General features: G+C 43.0%; 1 protein-coding gene and 1 long non-coding RNA gene across 3 annotated transcripts in view; one reads left to right on the forward strand and one right to left on the reverse strand.

The window, feature by feature from the left end:
* The window catches only part of GABBR2 (gamma-aminobutyric acid type B receptor subunit 2), a 332,110-nt gene extending 322,606 nt beyond the window's left edge, over positions 1 to 9,504 (forward strand). Inside the window, exons 17-19 of the mRNA XM_006911541.1 lie at positions 1,040 to 1,169; positions 4,596 to 4,713; positions 6,886 to 9,504. Of these exons, the coding sequence (XP_006911603.1) occupies positions 1,040 to 1,169; positions 4,596 to 4,713; positions 6,886 to 7,051 (414 nt within the window). The 3' untranslated portion in view covers positions 7,052 to 9,504. The remainder of the gene's footprint in view (positions 1 to 1,039; positions 1,170 to 4,595; positions 4,714 to 6,885) is intronic.
* The window catches only part of LOC112479450, a 16,705-nt gene continuing 590 nt past the window's right edge, over positions 2,884 to 18,998 (reverse strand). The window contains exons 1-3 of one of the 2 annotated variants that reach the window (XR_003046199.1): positions 18,018 to 18,152; positions 15,053 to 15,131; positions 2,884 to 4,520 (exon numbers count right to left, since the gene is read on the reverse strand). This is a non-coding gene — a long non-coding RNA (uncharacterized LOC112479450). Of the gene's footprint in view, positions 4,521 to 15,052; positions 15,132 to 18,017; positions 18,153 to 18,998 lie in introns of those variants that run through there. The other variant, XR_003046198.1, reaches the window with a different exon arrangement.

The raw sequence follows: 18,998 nt of genomic DNA on the forward strand, positions 1-18,998 counted from the left end.
ACTTTGTCTAGGAAACCGAATATCCAAACTACTGTCAAAACTCCTAAAATATTACATTGTTTTTCCTGGAATTAAATCACGATCCAACCTCCTGTTACTTCCACCCTTTGATCCTAGCCCTGCTGTTTGAATCACACAGGAAAAGGTATCTCTCTCCTCCTCCATGTGAAAACTTATTAAACAATTTATGGCTATACTCTTGACATCGGAACTGTAGTTTACAGTTTATAACGTACCCTCCCTGATACTGTAGTACGATGCCCACTCTACTCTTCCCAACTACCATCCACTCCCCAACACACACACAGTCCCCAGGCTTCTCAGGGCTGAACTGTCCAGGGTTTGTATCTGATTTTTACATAACCTGGGGGCAACTGGGACCCATCACGACCAACTCCCCTGAAGAATCCCCTACTAGGCTGAGTCTCCGTGACAGTGTGAGGGTCAGAGCTGGCCAGCCCTGCAGATCTGTCCTCCCTGCCCCACAGGGTCCTGCTACTTATCAATAATAATAATTACAGTAATATTATTATAGTAGCAGCTTACTCTTATTATGTGTCAAGCCCTGGGCTAAACTTTTATTATATTATCTCATTTAATCTTCAGAAGAATCCCATAAGGTAGGTTCTGTTATTAACCCATTCTACAGATGAATGAATTGAGACTCAGTTCTCATCAGCCAGTAAGGAGCAGCCCTGGGTTTGTTCCTAGGCCGGTCCAGCCTCAGAGCCTGCACTATGACACTCTCCCACCCTGCCTCCCTGGGCTTGCTTGGTGGCCCCATCAAGGTACAAGACTGCACTGGATGCATCATTGCAAATCCCAGGCCCCTCTTACCACAGCTTCTCCCAGAACAAGAACTGACGGGGCCTTCTGTGTCTCTTCTCTGACACGCAGCAGCCCCTCTAGCCTTCAGTGCCCTCCCAAAGCCAGCCCGAGACCCAGCCCTGTGACCCTGTGAGCTGCTGCTTGGCTCCCATGGCCTGGCTGCCAGGGCCGGGCCAGGGGCTCTGACTCAGCTGGAGCCTTTGTCTTCTAGCTGGATAAAGACTTGGAAGAGGTCACCATGCAGCTGCAGGACACACCAGAAAAGACCACCTACATTAAACAGAACCACTACCAAGAGCTCAATGACATCCTCAACCTGGGGAATTTCACTGAGAGCACAGGTAAGAGGGGGCAGGGCCCCTGGAACATGGGTCCCTGGGTATCAGACACCAGCCATCCACCTTCCATTTTACAGGTGAAGAAACTGAAGCTTAAAGAGGGAGCAGGGCTTATCTGAAGTCACACAGGCAGAGCTAGAGCATCTGAACCTACCTTCTGACCACAGTTCGGTGTCCATCTGGAACCCCACTTTGCCTAGAGCTGGGGCTTCAGTTTCTCAGTCGCTTGGGCTCCGGCTGCACTTGTGCACAGTGTAGCCAGCATTCCCAGTGTTCTGACTGGGAGTATATTGCTCTTAACAGAGAGTTTACCTGTACTTCTCCCAACAACATTTCTCGGTTTCAAATGCACCTCATCAATGTACAGGAAAGGAATGGTTAGTGGGATATGACATGACCTTCAGTCTCCTCAACCACCTGGGAAATGCAAGCTGAAGTAACACAAGCCATTTTTTGCCTACATTTCAGAAACATTTTTAAAGAGCACCAGTGTTGGTAAGAGTGTGTGGAAATGAGCATCCTCCTGCAATGGTTTGGAAGCCAATCTGGCACCCTCCAAACGTTAGATGTTCAACCTCTTAACCTAGCAATTCCATTAAGGGCTGTCTGTCCCTTGGATATATTCCCACGTGGGCAGAGATGTAGACACATGCTGTTCTTCACAACATTATTTTTAGGGGAGGAAAACTGGAATAAACTTAAATATCCATCATTTGGGATAGTTTTATTAACTATGATACAGCTAAACACGACACATAATACAGCTCTTAAAAAATGAGGTGGATCTATTGTGTAGATATGGCAAGATCTCCAAGTGAAAAAGCAAGATGAAGACCAGCATTATGATCCATATAAATGCACATGTGTGTGTAAGTGCATTTCTAAAAAGATTTGGAAGAACAAACACAAAATTGTTAATAGTATCTACCTGCATGGAAGGGGACCAGTGCAGTGCAGAGGGTGGGTGAGAAGGGACTCTTTTACATTTCATTTTATGTACCTTTCTATTTTCTGCATTTTGTCATCAGCATATATTCATTAATTTGTTATAAAATTATTTCAAGTCAATAAAATTTTTTTATTTCTTTTATTCTTATATAGTTAATAAGTATTCTTATAAAAGCAATGTTATAAACTTATATAAGACATTGATTATTAAAAATGTTTAAACTGAGATAAGTAACAAGGAAATTGAAAAATTACTATTCCTAGTAATTTTAGTATCTGGGAAAGTTGGGTATTTCAAATTTGCATGGGGAAAATGAATTATTCAATAAATTTCATTGGGATAAATGGACCATCTAGAAAAGAATAAAGTTAGATCCTTGCCTCATACCTTATGCAAAAATAAACTCCAAATAGGTAAAATATTTAAATATAAAAAATAAAGCCATGAAGAAAGCATACGAGAATTTATTTTATAATCTCAGAGGAAGAAAAGCCTTTTTCAGTTTGATGCAAAATACAGAAACCACACACACACAAAAAAAAGGGTGATAAATTGAACTACGAAAGAAAAATATTTTACAATGCAAAAGCCATCACAAGTACAGTCAAAAAACTAAACAACAGTGTAAGCCAAAAATTGTTATAACTCAGATAACACTTATTCCCTTAAACATAAGGAGAAATCATATGTAATTCTAAGCAAAGTACATATAATTATGCAAATACATATGAATATGCAAATTAACAAGGAGAAAACCAACAACCCAAACGAAAAATGGTCAAAAAGTTCTCATAAAAGGAAATACAGGTCATTCTTACACTTATGAAAAGATGTTCAACCTCACTCCTTATTAAAGGAGTTTGAATTAAATTTGCAATGAGATATCATTTTCGCCTATAAAACTGGCAAAGACCAGAGATGAAAAAGTTGCTTCGAGTGTGAGCAAACAGGTGGGGAAATGGGCATTCTCAAGTAACTCTTGTTATTCACGGTAATTATGTGTCGTAATGTCACTGAGAACCGTGAATTCATGAGTCCTGAACCATCATTCCTGGGGGAAATACAGGGTTAGGTTCCTGCAAGCCTCTTGCAGGTTGATATTTCTGTCAGCCGATCAAATACATAACTTGGTTTTATGTGTGTTTCTGTTCAAAGGCACCTTATTTAATATATTTTTTTTGATTCATTAGTATCGAACTCTCAGCCAACAGCTCTATCACTTATGCCTGGATGAAGTTTATTTTAAAACACATACTTTCTCCTTCAGACACATCACAACCTAGACAGCACTTCAGCACTACTCTTGGGGCCCATTTTAAACAGTGGAATCATCAACACAAAGCACAAAAATGTGAAAAACATGGCCCTAAATAGACTGCAAAAGGAGCTGGAACAAGAAGGCTGACTGTCACCTTCTTCGACCTCAGCTGGGAATGTGCATGTTGGGCGATTCAAATTTTTTGACACTCTGTATGTGTCAACCAATGACCACGAAAGCATGACAAGTATTAATTTGGGGGTTACACATAAATTTTAGCAAGTAAGCAAGTTTATAAATGCTGAATTCATAAATAAGGAAGACCGATTTTACTCACATGGGTGCAAAATGACTCATATCAAGTTACCCACCTCAAAGGAAAAAAAATGAAAAGGGAACAGCGCTCCTCTCTAAAGCAAATAAATCCAAATCTGTCAGGCAGGGGCCAGGTTTTTATATTTTATATTTCTTTACATCCCCCATGTGGTCCGAAGCACAAGGGGGGCTGAGAACATCTGTTTCATCATGTTCTGTGGCTACACTCTGTTTCTCAGACTTACCTGTTAGTATGTAAGTAATCCCTTATTACTGGATAAATTAGGGTTCTAACTTTTTGCTTTTGTAAACAATGCCGATTTAAACATCTTGCATGTATCTTCACACACATCTTGAATCATTTCCTTAGGAAAATTCCTAGAAGTGGCAATTCTGAGTAAAAGATACACACTTTCTGTAGTGTTTGATCCTTATTGACAGCAACCCCCCAAAGATTATGCCAATTTATACTCCCATCAGCTATTATTATTGTTCTTTTCAATTCTTAGCAGTCATGTGCAAAATATGCCTTGGAGGGTTTTTTAATTCGTCATTATATTTCTATGCACCAGTAAAAAGGGCCTTTAGATTAGAACCTCTCATTTCTAATTTATGCTGCCTAACTCAGTTGACTTTTTTTCTGTTATTCTTGGAGAAAAGGAGGGTGCAGGGCACGGCGTACACAACCCCAGCATGGCACACCACTTCCATCGCTGGGTGGAGGCATCTCAGCTCCTTGCCTTGGTTCCAGGACAGCTGCTGGAGAGATCTGGGCTTGGAGAATGCAGAGGAATGCTGGGATCTTTTGCATTCTCTCTCCTTAGGAAGCATCCTAAAAAGATTGCATTGTTGATTTTTAAAAATCAAGTTAATAGAATGTGTTGTGATATTGTTGTTTTGCATTCAGATGGGGGAAAGGCCATTTTAAAAAATCACCTCGATCAAAATCCCCAGCTACAGTGGAATACAACAGAGCCCTCCCGAACATGCAAAGATCCTATAGAAGATATAAACTCCCCAGAACAGTAAGTACCTTCTCCGAGAATTACTGCCAAAGAGTATATGACAGTTTACAATTTGCACAATGTTTCCATATGCATTATTTTGTTTGAACGCCACAGCAATCCCATGATGCAGGTCAAATGACAATGCTCATTTTACAGATGAGAAAACTAATATTCAAAAGAGGGAGATGACTTGTCAGAGCTCACCCAAGCGCCAAGTGCAGGAGATGGGATTTGAACTTGGGTCTGTCCAATATCAAATCCCATGTTCTCCACTATTGCACACTGCTTTTGTTATGTATAAAATTTCACCTTGCTATGTGCATTTATTTAACTATGGCTTATTGAGACCTACTGTGTGTCAGACACAGCAGTGAGGGAAACGGACAAAAATCCCTCCCTTCATGGAGTTTGCAATCTATCTGGTGAGACAATAATTTTTAAAAGCAAAACCTAGTATGTTAAATGATAGGTACTTTGGAGAAAAATAGAGTTTAAGAGGGGCTTAGGAAGTATAATTTTAAATAGAGTGGTCGGAGAAGACTCAATGAGAAGGTGACATCTAAGCAAAGACCTAGACATCTCAGTTTGCTTTGTTCCACCGGCAGTTTTTAGTTCTTCCCAGCTCAACAGCAGATTGGAAGCAGAGATTAGAAACGTCAGCTCTGCAGGCCGGCTCCTGGGAAGTGACAAGTGGTAAGGAACCAACAAAAACAGCTGAATCACCAACAGCGATGTCATTTGGGGCCACTTAATGTTAGAGCTGATAGCCTCTCAACCCAATTAGCTCCAAGGCCTCCCCCGGCTTATAGTCCAGAACAATTACTGATGGTTACATGGCATTTGTCAGTGGTTTACCTATCAGATCCCTCCCCTAGGCTGTAAGCACCTTGATGGTTAAGATATGAGTCCTTTATATGGACTGAATACAGATTTCAGCACTGATGGGTCCTTGGCAAGCGTCTATTGAATAAATGAGAAGATAAACAGGATCCCGCCAGACAGCAGAATGCCGTGGCACTGAAAACCACAAATGCTCACCTCGCCCAGGCAGACTTTCCCAGGTACTCAGACAGGGCACCCTTTCCCAGGTCAGAGTTTATTCTTCAGCTCCCCTTTTCCTGGGCTCTTTGTAAATACCATCTTGCCTTAAGGAATAGATCATAGCTGACATTACGTAAGTTCAACTTTAATTTCAAAATGAGATCTCCAACACTCTTATCTCATGAGCACCAGTGAAGTATCTCTTGGGAGAAGTCCTTCTGGCCAACAGGTTCTTAGGGAGTGGGAGCAGTACTGCATCGGTCCTCACTTATCTCAGAACCCCATCAATGTCCTACATATACTCCAGGGCACACCCTTTTGGGAGGAGGATGCCCCCATATATGGATGGGCCTCTCCCACAAAGCTCTGTGGCTTAACAGAAGAAGCCAGAGTCCCACCTTCTCAGTTTTGGCTTTGTTTCCGTGAGCAAGTTACATCAACTTTGTACCCTTCTCTAGTCTTTATAATGGGAAGAGCAATACTATTTTTACCTACTGGGTTTTTATGAAGATCTGGGTTGTTTTCTTACCTGAGACATAAGAAGGCCTAAGAATACAGGGAATGCAACTTCCCAGATGCCATGGAGAACTGCACAAAGTGCAGCTGAGCAGAGCCGGGGGGCAGCGGCCTGGGCATGTTCCCCCAGAGCAGCCTTTCCGGCTGCTAGTCACCTAAAAAGCCAAAAGACCCGAAGGAACCTATTGGAATTGGCCCAGCAAGAAGGGCTGAGGTCCTGGGCAAGGAAGGGACAGCAGAGTCAGTGGGGAAGGACAGGGAAGCTGAGAAGCCTTCCAGGGATGGAACTCAATGCCAAGTCCATGTGGAGGCCCGCAAGGGCAGGAGATGAGAACTGTCGGTGTTTGCAGCAAAGCCCTGTTGGAAAGGAGTCACCGAAAGCTCAAGAAGCATCCTCCTTGCTTATTGCCTCCCTGGTTATTCCCAGGGCAGTAGTTGGCAGATGTAGGCCTACATTAAATACCTACTAGATGGGTGAGTGGTTATATGATGGGATGGACAGATCTTGGATTCAGAGAAAACTCTGCTCCTACCATCAGCCTCTTGGCTAAAGCAAGTCCAAGAAACTTTCTGGTGAGCAGGCAGATACCCTTCATTAACACCCCTCCCTCTCTCTGTCTCTCCCTGCTACAGCATCCAGCGCCGGCTGTCCCTACAGCTCCCCATCCTCCACCACGCCTACCTCCCGTCCATTGGAGGCGTGGACGCCAGCTGTGTCAGCCCCTGTGTCAGCCCCACCGCCAGCCCCCGTCACAGACATGTGCCACCCTCCTTCCGAGTTATGGTCTCGGGCCTGTAAGGGTGGGAGGCCTGGGGCCGGGGCCTCCCCCATGACAGAACCACATGGAGCAGAGGCATCTGCTACAGGAACACTGTCGGCTGTGGCTGCAGAGAAGCTGGGCGCCACGGCTGGCTTTGTGGGACTGCTCAAATGGCACTCAGGCGGACAGAATGGGGGGCACTTGGCACCTGACCTTGCGCCTTATTTGGGAAGTTTTTATTCTTTCACAAAGAAGAGGAATGGAAATGACTTCTTCCTTAATGTCTGAAAACAAGGAATTGGGATATTTGAAACTGCAAAAAAAAAAAATCCTAGACAAGGAGAGAGTCACTAAAACTCCAGCTAGAAGTCACTGAACAGCCTTGGGAAGAGGTGAGGGGCTTCCGGAGAAACCACCTCTGCCTCTGCACACGCATCGCTGGCTGTGGCCCCCCAGGCCAGCCCTTCTCCCCTGTGGGGAAGGAGGTGGGCAGGGCAGCCAGGCCCCCAGTTGCCAGTCCAGCCAACCCTGGCCTTCCTGGAACAGGGAGCCTGCAGGAAGGGCAGCCAGGTGCAGCTCTGCGGCAGGTGGCCGAGAGCTGGGAGCAGGCTGACTCGCATGCCTCCCAGTGGGACCTTACTCTCTGATAAATGCCACACATTAACACAATAACACCCGTTCTGGACTGTGGGGATTTAGGGCACGTCACTGCAGACACGCTCTGCAGCATTCACCGACAGTCGGTCATGCACCCACCACACTGGCCATGTCCTTGTGTTTGTACCAGGTGTTCCCGGTAATAAGGGGGGCCACCTGAGCTAATCATGGAATGTCTGTTCCCAGCATACACAAAAAAAAAAAGAAAGACTGTGCACTTTAACCTCTCTCATCAGGGCCCAAGGGCTGGCCAGGTTGTTTGGGTTTTTTTTCCCCCCCCCACTAACTTTGTTTCTGACCAAAGTGAAGCAGGGGCATTCTTCTAGAAGACATCCCTGTAGTCGTAGGGGAAGGAGTTGCTAGCTGAGGGCTTCCTGAGGCTTCCAGAAGGTAGCCTTCCATCCAGACAAGCTGGTGAGCTCTGCCCTTGGGGGTCACGGAAGTGATCAGTCAGCACACTGATTCTTGTTCATAAGATCACTCTTCCTTTTTAATTGAACCCCATAGAGCACTGGCCTAGGAGTCAGAGAGACCTGAGTTCAAGTCCTCACTCCACTGCTGACTCCCTTCATGACCTTGGGCAAGTCACTGGTGTCTCTCTGAGCCTCAGTTTCCCCTCTCTAACAAATAGGGGTTGAAATAACACCCATCCTGCCTACCTCACAGGGTCATTCTGAGGATCAAAATTTGATCTAATCCAGGAAAGCTTCATAACCAAACAGTGAAGCGGCCCTGACCTGTGAGGTACCAAGATGACCACGACCTTCAGCCCTCGTGACAGCCAGGGGTGTGGCCTAGAGACGCTCCCAGCATAGCCCTCTACCAGGATCAGCCCCGCTGGAAAGAGGCTCCCTCTGACTTTTGTGACATTCCTAGACAGGTTCATTCTTTGCTAAAGAAAGGCCTGAATGACAACGTCCAGGACGTCTGCACAACTGAGCAGTTGCTCGCTCCCTAAAGAAACCTAATGGCAGCTTCAACCGGCAGGCAATAATCTCTTCCCAGACCACTGAAGTCAGGAATATACCGCTGTCACCACCAGGCTTTGACAAAAGGGCCCACGGGAATCTTACCATCGCCAACATTTCGAAATACCCTATTTCACGTAGCGTAGCTTTCCTCTCCCCTCCCCCAAAGAGAGGTTATGGAGGTAATGTAGCTTTTAGGGGAAAAAAAAATGTTAACACATCACAGGTCAAGTTGAAGTCATTGTCTGTTTAGGCACTAAAAATCGGTGTTGTCGCTCACTGTGTATTACCAGTATTTACTTGCTTTCTTGATTTCACCAAAATCAGATTTAATTTAAAGGGCCACGTTAATTTTTCAAAGGGAAAGATACAATTCATTGTACATAATGTATACACACACACACACACACAAAATACCTGTAGAAATATTATTCCAGCATAGCAGGAAAAAAAAGAAACAAAAGTATTGGACAGTCGGAGGTGAGTGTACGTCCGTAACCCATTGTGACTCCTGAACGCGCACAGTCTTCTAGGTTAACCCACAAAGTACATTCTCTGTCTTAATGATACTGTAGGTTCACCCATTTTTTTTAATTTCCCTGCAAATAACAAGACCCACAGAAGTGACTCTAGCTATTTAACGGTCTGTTCTTTTATATGCAGCAAACACACCGTACATTTCCGAAAAGGCTTCAGCCTGAAGGCGTTCTCCAATGATGTTAGTGCACAAACGCTTTAAATTAGACTGGAACTGCCAGAATCAAATGTAAATGAGGAATTTCTCATACCCCTATTGCATGGTATCGATTTTTAATAAATTGTTGCAAATTTGTTTTTATGAATAAAAGGAAAAACACTCTCGTCTTGAATGCCTACACATAAGCCCAAAATGCAGGTCAGACCAGGCCATATTCCTCTGCTCGAAACTGGGGGGGGCTGGTCTGCTCAGCATTGTCCCTTCCTTCAGAAGCTGCCCTCCATGCCTTCTGCTGACGGTATCCCAGCAGCCCTGTTAACACAAGGGCCAGTTTCTGGCCACAGGTGATGGGTCCAAGGTGAGAACCTGACCTGAGCTGGGCCAGTAAGTCCCTTCCCCAGGATTCCTTCATGTAGAGAAGTTTAGTCGGCATGAAAGAGAGAAATGGAGTCAACAAGGAAAGAAATGTGATCAAGAGATGGGTCCTGATGGTGCCCGAGTCCCTGGGTAGCTGTTCCTGAAGGCCAGCAGCACCCTGGCCTTCCCATGCTAGGACGTTCAGGCTTTCCTTGGCATCACGGTTCTTCCAATAAATCACCCATTTTGCCCAGTTAGTTCAAGTTCAGTTGCCATCACTTGCAACCAAAAGGTTCCTGACTAATCCAGAAGCCTCATTGCCCTACCCCGCCAGCCCTGACTCCCTCTCCAGGCCATGACAGCCTGTGAGATTTGGCCCCATGTTCCTTTCCAGCCTCATCACCTGCCTCTCCTTGGACCCTACAGACTGTTGGCACTTCCTCTACCACAGTGTGTGCTCAGCCTGCAGCTCCCTCTCAAATCTTCCCCATCCTTCAAGGTCCCATCCAAAACACCCTCCTAGATCCTCCAACATGAAATCCTCCCCTCCTATTTTCTGTGCTGAGGATGTTATCCCTCCTTCACGGCACTGGGTACATGCTCACGCTGGCCTCTCCTCCCCACCCTTGACCATGAGCTCCCTGAGTATGGGGTCCCATCCGCTTCCTCAATGTCACATCCAGCATCAGGCCCCCTCCCCTGGCACAGATCAGGCTGCAGTGAGGCTTTGGCAGAATTAAATATTTTGCCCAAGGTGTGTCCGTATTGGTTACTGGGTCTGGAAGACTAAGCAAGGGCAAGGTGGTCAAAGCAGGCCACGTGACTGGGTGCAGTTCCCAGTAACAGGGGTTCTGGACTCAGACCTCATTGGAAGATTGGTCCCAGGCTGGAGATTTCTAGTGTCCCGGATACTCAGTGGTGAACCTGACCCTGAGAAAGCCCTGCTCCGTGTCACCTTTTGTGTAGCCCTCTAATGTGATATAGAATGCTCGAGGATGGGAAACGTGCAGCATGGAAGAGGAACTTACCCAAGGTCACCTAGTGAATCATAGCAAAGTCAAGAACAGAACTAGAATCCTGATTGGTCTTCCTTCTCTACTTGACCTAGACTCACAGAAAATAAGAGCTAAGAAGGACCTTAAAGGTCTTGGCCAAACTCTCGTTTTATAGGTGGGGAAACTGAGGCCCAGTGACAGGAGCCAAGGTCAAGCACAAGGCTCTGAGGGGGTGGACATGGGACCCAGATGGCGTGGCTTTGAGACCCCAGCCCTGTTCCTTGAGTCTGCCCCCTCACACCTAACCCAAGACCACAGAGAGAAGGAACAGCCGCAGGGTGGGACACCATGGCATAGAGATGTCTCTCCACTTGGAGAGGTCTTCAGAATATTTCCTCACTGAATATCAAGTCAACTGATAAAGACATCTGACCTCTCCTCTTAGCATATCTGAAAGAGAGAAGCTCCCCAAGCGTTGATGAAAACCCTCATACTGTCAGCACTCACGTCCGTGCCCTGCTAGGCCTTAAGGAGCAGGTTCGTGCTAACTGAAATCTAAAGGAGAAGCCCAGAGAGCCGTGTTGCACTTTGTTCTTTTTAAAAGGGTTCTCTTTGTTTTCCTTTAGTTATGACTGAAAAGAAAGACCATTTCCAATAAATGACTAATACACTCTCTTGAAGAAAAATTGACTCCCTACCCTACTTCCACCCCATGCCTGAAACCCCTGGCAAGTCCCCCCAGGCTCCTAGGTCATACCTGGTCTGACCTTGCATGGTCCTGGGTGGATGGGTCTTGCCTGGAGATGACAATTCACTGTCTGGTTCCTCCAGGTTTCACATCCCCAAATTCCCAATGGGGGCATCCACTGAACCCCTGCCTTTGTCAGGGCCTGTGCTGGGCACCAGGGGAACAACAGGAAACAGGACACAAGTCTCAAGAAGCTCGCAGACCAATGGGGAGACAGACGCATAAAGAGCAATTGACAAGAACATGCAATAAGCACCTCGCTTAGAATAGGGAGCCAAAGAATGTTTCCTGGGGGTTTTAACCTCCATAAAGGGCTGGCTTCACTGGTGTTTAACTTGTGTAGTCTCTTACAAGAGTCCCGTACTTGACTTAATACTCTGCTATTGTTATTGTGAAATTTTTAATAACTTTTGAACAAGGAGTCTAGCATTGTCATTTTGTACTGGGCCCCACAGGTTAGGTAGCCAGTCCTATATGTAGACCTGAAGATGAGCAGGAGCTGGCCAGCAAAAGAGAGAAGGAAGAGGAAGAAGTAGGGAGGAAACTGGCAGTCTAACTCATGTAGGATACACATATCTGCTGGGGCTGCTATGGCTCCTTCCAAGGTCAACTAGGTTGTCGCATGTTAATCATTTAAACCAAGATTCATGTGGCCTCAGATCCCTGAATAATGAGACATCACACAACCTGTCTATGTGTGATGACATGGGTCGTACTTCATAATCTTCAGACCTGGGTACAGATTTCTACTCCTCAACTTATCTGTTGTGTGGCTTTGGATGATTCACTCAACCTCTCTGAGCTTCTGGCCCCACATCTGTAAAATGAATATGATACCTCATCCAGGGGCTCAGGTAAATGAAAGTGCTTTTAATCACTGAGGTGATACTTGTTCTTTCCCAGACGCGCAGACTGAAAAGTGAACAGCTTCGATAAGTGCAGTGGGGCAGCTGGCAATCATCTCATCTCCTGACAACAGAATGCATCTTAAGTAGGAAACTTAATATCTTGACACACTCTGTGGGGGAAAGGTGAGATTCTGAAGACAAGGCTAAAAAAGAGACAAGGCAACAGTTTTATTATAAAAGACTAGAAATTTGGGAGTGGAAGGAGAGAGAAAGATGAGAGAGAAGGGGACAATGATCAAGTAACATAGCAGTGTGGCCAAAAGACTTTTAAAACAGAGATGTCAGATAATCGATTTTAAGTCATTCGTGTTTCTAAGAAGTAAACCCTCTCCTCCTCTTCACTTCAATCCCCCTTGCAAAATCTCCCTAAACCTTCATTTACTAGACAAGCAAAAGTCTCAAGGGTTTTGGTGGAAATGAAAGTAAGGGACTGATCCTATTTAGGTCTGGGTGAAGGCCAAATTGGGAATAAAAGAAGCAACCACAAGACGCAGCAGGGAAAATATGTCCCCTGCACAAGCAGGAACGCGTTGCTACAGGTGACTGTGGGCAAGTCAGCTCCCCAGAAATGCACAGAAGTTTTGGAAAAGCATTGACTGTCCTTTTCCAAAGCCAGGTATGGGAGGGAAAGGGAAGTGTGGATTAACCCCCTCTAGACCTCACAGGGCATCGTCACCCTTGCTGATATTGAGGTTACATAAGTAACAGGAAACATTTCATCCCATAGAGCCATAAATCTCAAAGATCCTGAATGAAAAGGTAGAAACACTAGAAAGCAAGACCAGCAACTCCATGGTCACCTGAATCACAAAATAAAGTCCACACGCACAGCTTTAAAGTGGGGTGAAATGGAGAAATTGCCCGTCTGCCAGCTCTGGTGATGCTGAAGAGCTATCAGCTCGGTTGTCTTTGCTCTCAAGGTCATGGCTGCTCTTTCTGCTCTGGTCCACCAGCCTGTGACTGGAGAGTTCTGGCACTTATGGGGAGTTAGAGCTCTGTGTCAAGAGGAAACACATTTGATTTTTCTCCATCTGAATTCCAGTGCAAAAGATCCAAGGCAGTGTTCCTCAAACTTGAAAACTGTAGGAACATCTTTTAAGACATGGCGTTGACTTAAATTGTTTTTATAAAGAAAATTACCTAAATACATTCCAACTAGTTATAAACAGATGCTTATAGCCTTCATATAAAAGCCAAACAAATTTATAAATTAAATGCAAACAAAATGACAAAACCAATAAAAAATATATTAACAACATTGATTTAATGGGATAAATGAGATTTTGTTTAAAAATAAAGTGCAGCTCACGACAGGAGCACAGCGCCAACTGCTCCCAGGCACATTCCTTTGAATTCAGCCTGCCTAGTGTGATGACTCAATTATCACACTGCTTTTCTTTATTTAAACTACTGTGAAAACTTCATTTATTCAGCAGGCCATGATATCATTTGGCCTTCACTAGGCTCTAACACATCAATTCTCTGTTCAATCCACCTTTACTTTTTTTTCTCAAGAGCCATTCACAGTCATGGGGCCACCCCGATAATACACACAAATCAAATACTGATGCTCTGTAAACACTAGGCTAACTGCTGTGCAGGCATAGATCTCACAGGGACCCTAGAGTAGGAATGATTATTGCCACCTTTTTGCAACTAAAGACACACAGGCACAGAGGGTGAGTGCTGTCCTGGGTCACAGGGCAGGAATATAGAGCTGGAGTTTGAACACAGGTGGTCCCAGGCTGGAGCACACACTCTTTACTACTTCCTTAAACCGCCTCATCACAAGTAGCTGGATTCAGATGACCCAGAATATGCCTATTTAAGTCGTTTTAGATTATCTTGAAATGAAAACACAATCTTTTTTGTTCATTTAAATGGTAAGTTTTATATTATGGACTTTTATCACCATAAACAACAAATTTAGGAAATATGCACATGGTTAAGACAACTTTGAGCAGCTCACACTGTGTCTTCCTTCTACCTGGAGCCTTCTCAGAAGCAACCACATCCTCTGTTTCTTCCAGATATTATTTTCCAGACTCCTAGCCAGAGACTTGGTGAGACTTAGGGCACACTCTTTTTTTGTTCAAAGATTTGTACACCTCTGAGATTCACTCGTGGCGTTGCCAGAGGCACTAAACCCCAGTCTGAACAGCCTCTGGCCCAGACAGTCAATGTGAGAGGGGAAACCCTTACTACACTGGAGTCCAGGCAGGCCACCAACAGGGAAGAAGCTATACAGAGACAAAACTCTGCCCAAGTTGCCCATTGCCCAGAGTCACCACCTCCAACCCCTGCCCACTGAATCCTGGAGCACTCAGGCCACCAACATCTAGCAGAAGGATTCTGCCAGCATCCCAGGGCAGGGGAAGCAAGATAGAAGATGCTCACCCTTCTGGGGAGAAATGCCATCCCTGGATATATTTCCTGCTTAGAAATGACCAGGTTGGCAAAAACTGGAAAATATCCAATTGCTATCAACAGTAGAAGAGAAAAAAATATGATGCAGTATATTCACAGAGTGGAATATTATACAGCAGTGGAAATGCAAAAAAGTACAACTACATGTAACAATACAAATAAATCTAAAAGCATCTAAAGTGAAAGGAGCTAGACATTAAAGAGGATGTACTGTAAGATTCCATTGATAAAAAGTTCAAAAACAAGCAAAACTAATCTATTAGACATCAGAGTAGTGGTTACCTTGGTGGGGAAGTTGGTCTGAGGGGACTTCGAGGGGCTGGTAGTGTTCTGGTTCTTCATCTGAGCACTGGTTATAGGCCTGTGATATATACACATATACATATAATCACACACATATATGTATGTTTACACATACATATATAAAAATGTAAATATGTATATTATATATACACACATATATAATATAAAAATCACACACACATATATAATCACACATCATGAGTATATACCTCAATAAAATATGCCTTTTCTTGGACATGGAAAAAAAAAATCCATGCAGAGTCTATTAAGATTCTGCAGCATAAAGACAACTAGCATATGAGAAGCTGAGGCTGAACATACTTTGAGAAAAGATTTCCTGCAGGAAACAGAAGTAAATGCCAAATCTCATATGCTCTATAGTCTCAAGAAAACTCAATAAAACCCAGTTTCTAAAAGACAAGAGATTATATAGATAAATTGATGAGACAATGGGCTAAAAAGGAAAGAAGAAAAGGTAGGGATGGAAGGAAAGAGGAAAGAAGAGAGAGGAAGGGAAAATTCTATGATCGAGGTAGTGTCAAAAAACCCCAAATTTAATTCCTTCCCTCGCCAGTTTCTTGCTGCAACACCCACTCCCCAAGAAGGGAGAATCTGTGTACCACCTTCCCCATTCTCTATACCCACAAGGGGTAACCACATGTCAAGCACATGTTTTACTGCATTTAGGTATGGAATCTTGAATAGAAATAAGAAAGTCTGGATAATGACCTGGATCAAATGAATGTTGGGAGGTCCCTAATAGGTCAAAGAACTCACGATTCCTAGAACTCATACTAATACTAGTAGCTAACACTTATTAAATACTCTCTATGGGCCAGACACTGTGTAAGCACTTACGTGGTTTATCTCAAATAATCATGAAATAATACTACAGGGAAGGTATTATGATTACCCTCAGTTATACAGATGAAGAAACTCAGGCACAGAGAGGTTAAGTAACTTGTCCAGAGTCACACATCTGGTGATAATGGAGCTAGAATTCAAATCTAGACAGTCTAACTCCACAGATACTAGAGAAATGATGAAGATATAATCAAGATTTGACATTTAATTTCCCATAGGAATTTTCTCTCCCTGCCCATTAAATGATGTTGCTACATTTTTTGCCAACCATACCAAGAACATAAAACATGGAAGTCTAGTTTTACAATTCTCTGGATTATAAATTTGTGAAAATTAAATATAAAATATTCCCCCATGTTATTTGATTTTTCAAAATATAAAGTAATTTTAAAAGTAAGTTGCCCTGGAACTCAATTTCCTTTTGCAGAATCTGGTTTATATTCAGAATTTGAAATGAAAGATAAAATAGAACAGTGTTCAATGTCTGCAATGTCAGGTCATTTCTTTCAAGATTCTAGAACCAAACGCTACAAAACATGGGCTTGATGTGTGGAACTGAATTTCCATTATGTTCGGTCATGCAAAATTTGACTGATGGAGAGGACAGTTATTGCAATGATCCCACCAGGTAGCTGGGGAGCCTAGTCTGACCTCCCAGATCATGTTATATTATGAGGTATACATGCAAATCTAAACATTGTTTCTGTTAGCCTGATTCAATATTTTATAGGAAAACTGCCAATGAGAACACTATTTGCAAATAACTTTAAACGAACATAATTGTGTTAAAAATTATGTATTTGAAAATCCTGTGACAAATAAATATGAATTTTGGGGGCTATTATCAACTGGAAATGATATTATTCAAAAAAATAGATGTTAGAAAGTATGTGATGATGTTTTGCTGACCAGAAAGCCTAAATTTTTTAAAACACATTTCAATAAGACTGAGTATTCCTTCCTTAATAACAGAACTAAAATTACCCTGAAGTAAGAAAAGAAAAACATTTGACATGAAAGACAGCTCCAAATAACTTAAAGTATAATGTTCATTAGTACATGTAATAAACCCTTGTATTGAACACAAAGAAATTACATGATTTCATTGATAGAAAGTCCCATTTCTCTTGCCTTCACTAAATAAATGGGTTGAAGGAATACATAAAATATATTGGTTTTAATGATGTCAAATTATTTACCTGCCTGTTTGGGGTATGTTGCAGGGGTCGTGTGGGGAGAATATTGCTTGGTGCCTCTTTTAAGCCTTTTGACAGAAGCTTGGAAACACCCAAAATATCCAAGGGCAGTACACCACAAAGGCCACAAGATGTCGCCTTCTGACAACCTTTTTCTTGCTTTGCAGTTAATATTCTCCAAGGGGAAGGAAGGGAGGGTGGGGAGGGACAGTGACTGTATTTTGATTTAATTACCAGAAGCGTATCCATTAGGAAATACAGCAATTAATACATCTAGAACAACGGGAGTTTCCCTCTAATGTCCCTAAACCCAAAATTCAAATCTTTTTTTTTTCTCTTCATTTTCTTTCCCCTGGAGCAACCCTGAGCATGTTGGCATTACTGCAGATTAGGGATACCAATCTGAAAATTTTCCATCATTACCTTTTGGTCTTCACAAACATTCAATGGGATGTCCTGGGTAGGACATCTGTACTATAATCTCTATAGTACAGATGAGGAAACCAAAGCCCAGAGAGGTTGTAATCAGCCAATGAAAATTCCAGTAGCCAATTTCCTGGCACCCATCACCCCAGCTGGGGAATATATGACCTGGCTATTGCCCATCCCTTGGAATGGAGGTAGTTGGGAGTAGGGTTTGACTATTTTCCTTTTTGAAAATTAATGTAAAATATCTTAAATGAAATTATCTGATATGAATTTATATTTATTTGTTACAAAATCAAGCTTCATGGAACTTCCATGGGTGCGCTAAGCCACTTTGGGGGTGTCTTGGATGGGTTTCCAAGGAAGCTCACTCTGTCGTTAGGAGCGTGTATTAGTTTGTTAGGGCTGCCATAACAAAGTACAGATTGGGTGGCTTAAACAGAAATTCATTTACTCACAGTTCTGGAGGCTAGAAATCCAAGATCACAGTGTCAGCAGGGCTAGTTTCTTTTGAGGCCTCTTTGATTTGTAGGTGACCCTCTTCTCCCTGTGTCTTCACATGGTCATTCCTGTGTCTTAATCTCTTCTTATAAGGACATCAGTCAGATTGGAGTAGGGCCCACCCTAATGACCTTATTTTACTTTAATTATCTCTGTATAGGCCCTCTCTCCAAGTTTAGTCACATTCTGAGTACTGGGGGTTTGGGCTTCAGCATATGAATTCCAGGAGAAAACAATTCAACTTGTAACAGGATGGAAAAGTTGAGAAACCTGCATTATCCCTTCCAACTCTACCATGAAGACAGTATTTTAGTCTGTGTCCTTAATCTTCAATACCAGAGAGTTAAATGCTATGTATTTCTTTCTCTAAGGAAGCTACTTAATCTTTCTGTACGTGACTCTCTTGCTTTCTATGGGAGTAGAGCTTAGAAAAAAAGGTTTATGATCCCCATTCTTGAAGTAAGGAATTATATTCAACTTCTGAGCAATTTAAAAAGAAGAACAGATGTGTATTTACAAGTTCATTATTTAAAACAATCTAAAATATGTATTTATTTAACTGTGGAAAATTTAGAAAAGCAAAAAGAAAATGAAAATTATCCTACTCCCACCACCTAGAGAAAACATTGCCAATATTATGTATCATCTTTCTAATCTTACTTTCGTACACATTTTTTTTTCTTATCAAATAGCATGTTTTGCGAAAATAGTGTTAAGTCTGCTTTTTAAAGCTAATATTTTTCACATCATTCCATATCGGTTACTTAACCAGTTTCAGATTTGAGGACATTTATATGGCTTCACATTTTTAAAAGTAATCAGTAATGCTGCGATGAACTTATTTATAAGCTAAAGAGGGAAGGGGCTAAGAGCTAGAAAAGAACAGTGGAGCCCCCAAAGAGGTGGACAGAAATGGGCTGCACAGCACATATGGAGGG

The sequence above is a fragment of the Pteropus alecto genome, unplaced genomic scaffold, assembly GCF_000325575.1.
Source record: "Pteropus alecto unplaced genomic scaffold, ASM32557v1 scaffold114, whole genome shotgun sequence".
In the NCBI taxonomy this organism is placed as follows: Eukaryota; Metazoa; Chordata; class Mammalia; order Chiroptera; family Pteropodidae; genus Pteropus; species Pteropus alecto.